At 49.0% G+C, this 8,187-nt stretch overlaps 1 protein-coding gene across 1 annotated transcript; it reads right to left on the reverse strand.

The window, feature by feature from the left end:
• Positions 1–4,859: 4,859 nt before the first annotated feature.
• CTSG (cathepsin G) lies at positions 4,860–7,569 on the reverse strand. The gene is made up of 5 exons (XM_082384240.1): positions 7,441–7,569; positions 6,557–6,701; positions 5,972–6,107; positions 5,569–5,823; positions 4,860–5,121 (listed from the first exon to the last, which is right to left on the reverse strand). Exons 1-5 carry the CDS (start codon positions 7,493–7,495, stop codon positions 4,960–4,962), a joined length of 753 nt encoding a protein of 250 aa, XP_082240366.1. The 5' UTR covers positions 7,496–7,569; the 3' UTR covers positions 4,860–4,959.
• Positions 7,570–8,187: the final 618 nt, after the last annotated feature.

Here is an 8,187-nt window from a genome sequence, read left to right on the forward strand (position 1 = left end):
TGTTCCAGAAGAGCAGCTGGCTGCTCTTGTGAAGTTACCACTAACAAATTTGTAATTGCTTCAGAACTTTTCAGTGAACAGAAGTAAAAAAGGAAGAGGGAAAATGAACAGGGTGTCAGATGTGTGGGACACTACATGCAACATATGTTTAGGGAGTCCCAGAAGGAGGGGAGACGGTTGAAGATTTCACAATATTGATGGGGAAAAAAACAACCCTGAAGCATTAATGTTCAAAACCAAGAAGCTCAGTGAACTCCAAGTAGGATAAAGTATCACAGAAGAATGGGCAAGATTTCCCCCATGCCTCCTTCCCTTCTATCCTAGATCTCATCATTTTATTTCCAGTCCAGCCCTCTCTTCAGATAGCACCTCTGGCTCATTCTCTCCCACAGCTGCTTCTTCTGTGTTACGTCCACATGTGAGAAGTGCTGGGATGGAGCTACTTCTGGGGTCTATGACATCATTCAGACATGGGGCCTCTTCTCCTTGATCTAGAAACCTAAGTGCTCTTAAGGGAAAAGTAGCTCCAACAGTGCTGTCCATGTGCAGAAGAGGTAGCTGACCACTTTCTCCAAATGACATCTTCTACCATTAGGGCATTTTTTAATTGAATTGCAAAAGATTCTTTTTTTTCATTACTATTTAAATTACTAATTAAATTTTGTGGTAAAATATACCTAATGGAAAATTTACCTATTAACCAATTTTAAGTGTGCAGTTCAATGGCATTAAGTACATGCACATCGTTGTGCAACCTTCACCATTAACCATCTTAAGAAATTTTTCACCTTCCCAAATTGAAACTCTGAACCCACTAAACAGTAACTCCCCATTACCCTTTCCCCCTAGCCCCTGGGAATCACCATTCTACTTTGTGTCACTATGAATTTGCAAGAGATTCTTAAATAAATGCAAGAGTCTTGAGCACGGTCACATCATCAGTCTTATACCTCATTTATCACTTACACCTTAATAGGTAGTAGACAAAACCTATACAAATGGAGACTGTAAGAAAAGAGGAAGGGATGAAGGGAGAGCTGGGGAGGGGGCAAGTCATCACAAACAAGCCTGCCTGAATCCATCCTTCTGCCCCTGACCACCAAGTTGAAGCCAAGGTTCCTCCTACCTTTTCCTGAATGTACAGGTACGCTAGAGAGGCCTAATGCTCCATGCTTTTGGTCATTTTGTAAGCTAAAGAAAGAGATGAGAAGCAAATTTCCTCATCTGGGTGGAGTATCGACGTCATCTGGGACAACTGAAAGATGCCTGAAGCCTGGGAACGGCCTCTGTTCTTGTTTTCAAGGAAAGAAGAGCCCCAGTTAAAAGTGACTGCCCCCACCTGGGCATCCTCCTCTGGCCTTTCTATAAAACTCACTGTATTGAGAAGAATGGCGGATGCAGAGGAAATGTTTGTGGAATTGCCTCCAGAAACCACATCCCTCGTCCTAACCCTCAGTGGAGCCACTCCCTTGAGTGGAGGATGGGATCTTCTCCCACTGGTCCGGTATTCTTCATTGCCTGACAGGTGAGTTCGGCATGAGGCTTGAGAACACTCAACTTGTGGCTTGGTCTAGGAGGTCCCAGCCTTAGGCTCTGAGGAGAATTTCCACAAGAGAGGATACAGAGATTCCAGAAGAAACTCAGGTTAGTCAAACACTATCAATTTACTGAGACGTACGGATGACTGGAAAGCCCCAAGGAGAGAGATTTCATTTCAAAGAAACAGATGGGATGATCACTTGGTCCCGTGATACAAATAGGTCTAAGAACAGCAGGCTGAATGGCTCTGTGGCCAGAGGGACTGGGAGAGGATAGAGTTGAAGAACAGTACATTCTGATTGAGAGAGTGCTGGCTGGGAGTTGGGAGACCAGGTCCAGTTCCTGTGGAGAACACACCACATGGCTGTGTTGGTCACTACCTGCCCTTGTAGTTTTAATGGTTAGTGTCTATCAGTGTATTTCAAAATTTTTCTTTCTACAGTCATGAATATTTTCCTTAAGTAAAATTTGGACACATGCCAAATATTTAAAACAGATGCACAGCTCTGATTAAATGGTGTGGGGTGGAGGTTTGATCTCTTTCTTTTCTTTCCCTTCTAGGCAGTTCCACAATTTGAAAACCATGAGACATGATGAAACTCGATTGACAAACAGCTGGTCTACCAGAGCCATCCTGCAGACCATGGGGCACTTGCCGTTTTATCTGGTCTGGGTCTTTTGTCTCCATCAGGATGTGGGTTGTTTTTCCCCACAGGGATTTGCTGTGGATCGTTTCCTCCTCTGTGACAATTTGGGCACCATGCTTCACATCTATTTGTAGTAGAAAAGGTGAGGTGGGTGCACTCATACTGGCTTTCATTAGTCATCTGGTCTCTCCTTGCTTGGGAATTTGAAGTCTCAGTGATGACTGTCATGCCAGCAAAGGCTTTCACTCTCCAGTGTGAATACCTGGAGGTGAGGTCATTCAGGCCATATCAGGGGCTGGCTACGACTGAAACACATACTAATAGTCAGCGTTGTAATTGTACAGTCAAGCACTAACCCGGCAAATTTTCTGGATTGTCGAAATGATATAGAACTTTTCTATACACAAAACAGTGAATCATACTGTAGCCAGAGAAAATTATACTTCTGGAAATTCAGTGGAAACTTGAAAACGTAATCCTAATAGGGTATCAGTCTAATGGGGTTTTTAGTTGTTCTGGGGGTCATGCCACCTAAAATCTTGAAATGGTTCATAATGTATTTGGAAGATTTCATCCACTTCTGAGAGTTTTTTCACATTTCTATAAGAAAGACATTTCCTTTGAGCTACTGGAACTGCTCCTGGGCTGCCCTCTCTTCTCCAACCCGAGGTTCAGGTGGCTTTCCCCTGGGGCACCCACCATTTCCCAGACAAACTCAGACCACCATTATCAAGGTTACCAGACCTCACTTCTGTGATGTTGCTATAATTATGACAAATCACCAGTGGCTAGCTTCTCCTGACTCTGATGCTCTGCCCCAGGGCACAGGCACCAGGCCTCTGCGGGACCGGAAGTCTGCCTGAGCTATGGGGTCAGGAGAGAAGTTCCCGGTGGGGTTTCTGTCCATGAGCTTGCCATGGTTTTGTGACTTTCCAGACAAGTCAGTAGGGCTTCCAAGACACAGAGGTGGAAAGTGGAGAAAGAAAGTGGGAGGAGTTGTGTTCTTTTACTCTAGTTTTTGGTGTGCAAAATGCTTTCTTGCCAAAGCTCTGCTGCTGAGGTTTACTTATCGGGGGAGGTTGCTGAGCTGTGAGAAGTGGTGGAACTGGCTTCTGGGATGATCATGAAGGGAATTGTCCTCTGGAGGTGAGCATGGTGAGGTCTGTAGAAACGTTTCTGGCAGGGCCGCTGGAGGCAGAGAGCTGCCTTGGAAGTGCTGACTGGCAGGGAGAGGCTTAGAGGAGAGATGGGTCTGCCCTGGGAGTTTCCTGGGGACTGAGTCCTGACCTGGGCGGTGCTCTGGGGCTCTAAGTAAATGTCACAGAGAGGAAGGGCTGGATGAGGGCTCTTCCACAGCTCTCTCCTCCCCCCTCCATCGTCAAGTATTCTTTCCACCTGCCAATGCAAACATTTCACAATGAGACTGTTTTCCCCCAGAACATACAAGCAAGAGAGGATTCCTATGGGTAGGTGGTAGCAAATATAGGAAAAATGACTGAGTAATTTCAAAGATGTGTTATTGATTAAAATTTTGTTGATAAGTGACTTACACTGAATGTTAGGCAAATGACTTTCTGGCAAGAAATAGCTATAAAAGAATGATCAAATTTACCAAAGCATTTCTGCATATCAGTTGCTTTGCTATGTGTTCAGTGATTATTCAAGATTATGGAAACTGCAAAAATTCAGGTGGGAAATGTCACACTGCGAGGAGTAATTACCATTTTGATGAACATAGAAGAACTTCCCAGCTGATTCTTTACAGTTACCTTGAGGTGCTAAAAGCACGGTTTTAAACTATGTGACTTCAGAAATCTATTATTTGAATATAATATTGATGTATCAGTCATAAGCTAATCTTTAGTATAAATTCAAGTTATTTTAGCCAACATATCGTATTGTATAATTTTAGAGTAACGAAACCAGAAGGAGACCCTCATCACATTGAAAATGAGAACATTGGTCTATAGTACAGTCAGGGCTGGTATGGGTAAAGGTTTCAGAAACTCTGGCTGTCCATAGACACTTGGGTTGCTCCCATCTCTTGGCCATTGTGAATAGCGCAGCTTTGATATGGGTGTTTTGTTAGATATTTTTAAGAAAGTAAACCGTTTTTTTCCTTTCTTCTAGTACTTATATTTTTTGATTTTTTTACATTTAGATCTTTGATCCCATCTGAGTGTTATTTTGGATTATGATGAGAAGTGTGGACCCAACTTTATCTTTCTTCCCCAATGATTCTCTATTTTGTTTCAATGTCGTCTATTAAAAGTTCATTGTTTCCCAGTGATTTGAGAATCGTTTACCATATGTTAAATTGGGCCTTGTATGGAATTTCAATTCTCTCTTTGATCTGCCTGTCCTACCCACGCCAATGGCACACAGTTTTGGGGCACACTTTAATACCTAAAGGAGAGTCTCTGGTAGGGTGGAGAATGAGGAACCTTACTCTGGGGAGAGAGAGGTCCTTCCATCACTCCCCAGAGCGGGTGGAGGGGAGACGGAGGAATGGATGGCTTGGAGGAGAGAAGAAGCTCACCCTGACTCCCAGGATGGTGGGGATGGGGATTCACTTGTCCTGGGGAAGAGACCCCACTTTCCTGGAGGAGCTCACACTCAGTCCTGGCACACATTTGCTGTGTACTGAATCATGTTTAATGAACAAATGAGAAATCGGTTATTTCCACTCTAGATGTGGATGTTTATTAAGGCTCTGGGAACCGCCCTGGATCTGGGCTCTGCCCCAGAGAAGGGGAGTCAGTGACAGGGCGTGTCACTCCAGCCCCCACTCTTTGAAGCGTCTCATCGTTCTCCGTATCCAGGGCAGGAAGCTGGAAATCCTGGTGAAGACTGCTGGAGGAGTCCCAATCCTCTTTCCGTAGGAGACGATGCCCTGGGCCACATTGTTACACACAAGGGGGCCCCCGGAGTCCCCCTGTGGGCAACCAGAGGAAGGGACACTAAGCCGGGCCTCCATTCTCCAGGCCTCCCCGCTCCTGCGGCCCTAAGGCCCGCCCTCAGAGAAGACAGGGGTGGGTGGGCTCCTTCCACTGCTGGCTGTGTGTGAGATGGGAGGGGGAGGGGGAGCAGAAGTCGAGCTTCTGGATTTTTCCATCACTGGGCTTCAGCCCTGGCTATGGTTATTCTCCAGAACAACCCAGGTCAAGGTACCTTCACCGGCCCCAGGAAAACGCTGCACGTGTATGTCCTGTGTCTGGTGCACCTGCTATTCCCCCAGAGACCAGATTGATGGGGAAAAGTCCCCCACCTCACTCTGGTCTGGGCCCCAGACTGAGGCCATGGGGATGTAGTCTGTCCCCACTGCCCAGTCTGCCCACGTCCCTTTGTCTCGGACAGTGTCGGCAGATGCCCGTGGTCTTACCAGGAAGGCGGATTTCCGCTCTCTTGGGTCGCCCACACAAATCTGTGTTCGGTCAGTGTAGAACATGAAGAGTCTACTGCACTCCTCACCCCTCTGCACTCTGATCCGTACATCCTGGAGAGTGTCTGTTCTCCTGTCCAGGCCGACAAGGCCCCAGCCGGCCACGGTGCACAGGGTCTCAGGACTCAGCCTGTTCTGGGTCTGAGGCAGAGCCACCGGCCTCACAGCTCGATTACGTCTGACTCTGCTCCTCAGCTGGCAGGAAGCACGCAGGCACTCAGGGACTGTCTATGCCGTGCTCACCCCACGCCCACCACCACCCTGGGAGTCTGCTCGGCTTCCCCCTCCCTGGTCCCCCAAGCTGGGAGGGAGCAGCCCGGGTGAAGGACCAGAGGGTCGGTACCTGCAGTAACATGATGTCATTCTGGTTGTTCTGCGGATTGTACCTGGGGTGGGGGATGGCTCTGAGCACCGGTATGCGCTGCTGAGTCCTTTCCAACCTACGGACGTTGTGGGCCCCCAGGATGACACTTATTTGGCTGCAAAGGAAAGGGAGCCCAGAGGTAGGTCTGAGCTGCAGGAACTGCAGTCCCCGATGCAGGTCACGTGACAGCCCAGGGTGGTGAGACCTCAGCCAAGGGAACGTGGGGACAGGAGGGCTCTGGGACTGGGCTCTATGCCCTTGGCCTCCACAGCCTTGAGCTGGGGGTGGTGGGAAACCCAGGGACCTTATATTTGGCCTCCCCTACAATAAAAAAGGAGCTTGAATTCATATTTTGAGCCCCAATGCGTGCCTTCCATCTCCCCATCTTGCTCTTTTTGATCAGGTCCTGCTTTCTCCCCATTTACACTGGCCTGCTCCCTGTCCCCCAAGCCCTACCTGCTCTTTTTTCACCCCTTTATTGCTAGAACCCTGCTTTCAATCGCTCCTCTCAGGAAGTCTTCTGGAACTGCTTTGCTGGTGCCCAGAAGCCCCTTAGTGCCTCACCTTCCCAAGCAGTGAGCTGCTGTCATCACAAAGTCTTCTCGCACCAGGAACCCCCCACAAGTTTTCGGACATGGAGTTGGGATCTGAACATATGCCATGTAAGGGTGGGAATGGGGCCTGGCCTCTTGGCCTCCGATGATCTGCCCTGGAAGGAAGCATTAGGCACTTATCTCTGCACTGACAGGTGTGTGGGCTTCGGCTTGGTGGCTCCAGAAAGGTTAGAAGATGGCGAGGCAGGAGAGGTGCTGCAGGGGCCGGAGAAGCTGGTGGTTCATGAGAATTGGGTCTGCAGGGCACCAGCCTTGGGGGGAGGCTCCAGGATTCTGCAGGAAACGCTGCTGGCTCCCCATCCCGGCCTCAGCTCCCTCCCACCTCCCCACAAGGCAAGGCCAGCTGCAGCCTCCCATAATGAGGAAGGTTCCTCTGCTGTGGGGACAGCAAATCCGGAGCCCTCTGCGCAGCCTCTCCCTGCAGTTCCGTGGTACTTTCTTCCTCAGGGAGCCTCCCAGATCCCTGTGAGTCCAGCTCACGGTCAGCTCATGAATTTAGGGCTCTAAAGATGAGCTGGCGGGCCTGCTATTGCTGTATCTTTATCTCCGAGGCTCTGCCACAGGAGCTGCAGACTGAGTTCAGAGAGCATGTTTATATAGCAAGTAGTACGTGCCAGGACGACTCCAAGAGTTTTATGTACACTAAGTCATTTAACTCTCATATCAACTCTCTGAGGTAGGCCTGACATAATGCCTGTTTTATAGATGATGAAGCTGAGGAACTTTGAACTCATACAAGCTGCCCAGTGATACAGAGTTAGGAAGTGCCTGAGTGGTCTGGCTCCAGAGTCTATGGGCTGGGGTCGGCCTCTGAGGATGGGGACGGTCACTCACCTGCCCTAGCCCTGGGCGGCAGGAGAAGGACCACCAGGAGCAGGAGTGGCTGCATCTTCCTGGGAAGTCTGCCCAGTCAGTTGCTGCTGGTGCTTCCTCCTGCCAGACTTTTGAGCCCCTGAAAGAGGAAGGAAGGGTGCGGGTGGGGGCTTAAGAATTCGCATTCCCATTCTCCTGCTGCTGTGATAGGTTTCATCACCCAAGGCTGCCCAAGAGGCTTGCCCACCAACTGCCAGTGATCTGGGGAAAGATAGTAACCCAAGCCTTCAGCACAATATCCCGCACAGCTGCTGAGTCAGTGCTGGCCGTGGAAATGGGAACCCAGGGCAACAGGGATGGGGACTGGGTCACTGTGTCCCAGAACCTCAAACCCACCTAATTCAATAATCCCTACAAGCATCAAAGCTGGGAGCTGTCTATTTCCTCCTTCCTCTCCCTCAGGGACTGGAGCCTGCATGTCTTCACCCTTTGGTCTTAGCCCCCTGTTGAGACCCTTGCTGCTCCCACTTCTTTCTAGAAGTTGTCATGCAGATTGAGTAGCTCTCTCTCCTGAGTGTGTGGAGGACACTGTCAGGGAAAGGAAAGGGAAGAATGAGGCTCTGCCACTGACCATTACACTCTCAGGTCACTTGAGCCCCAGCAAACTCTCAGTGAAATCTTGACACTGTGGACGACTTCTGTTTTCCTGCTTCCTACTCAAGGCGAAGGCCTTTATGTTCCAGAAGGTTCTCTGCATGCAGAAAAGGC

Source organism: Balaenoptera borealis, assembly GCF_965194805.1.
Source record: "Balaenoptera borealis genome assembly, chromosome: 3".
Lineage (NCBI taxonomy): Eukaryota > Metazoa > Chordata > Mammalia > Artiodactyla > Balaenopteridae > Balaenoptera > Balaenoptera borealis.

What these genes read in the sequence shown, in the direction of transcription:
- CTSG (XM_082384240.1), bottom strand. Translation starts at nt 7,495, where the DNA reads ATGCAGCCACTCCTGCTCCTGGTGGTCCTTCTCCTGCCGCCCAGGGCT. An exon ending in GCCGCCCAGGGCTAGGGCAG is followed by an intron (nt 6,702 to 7,440) that starts GTGAGTGACCGT and finishes GCTTCCTTCCAG; the next exon opens with GGCAGATCATCGGAGGCCAA. An exon ending in GCAGCTCACTGCTTGGGAAG is followed by an intron (nt 6,108 to 6,556) that starts GTGAGGCACTAA and finishes TTTCCTTTGCAG; the next exon opens with CCAAATAAGTGTCATCCTGG.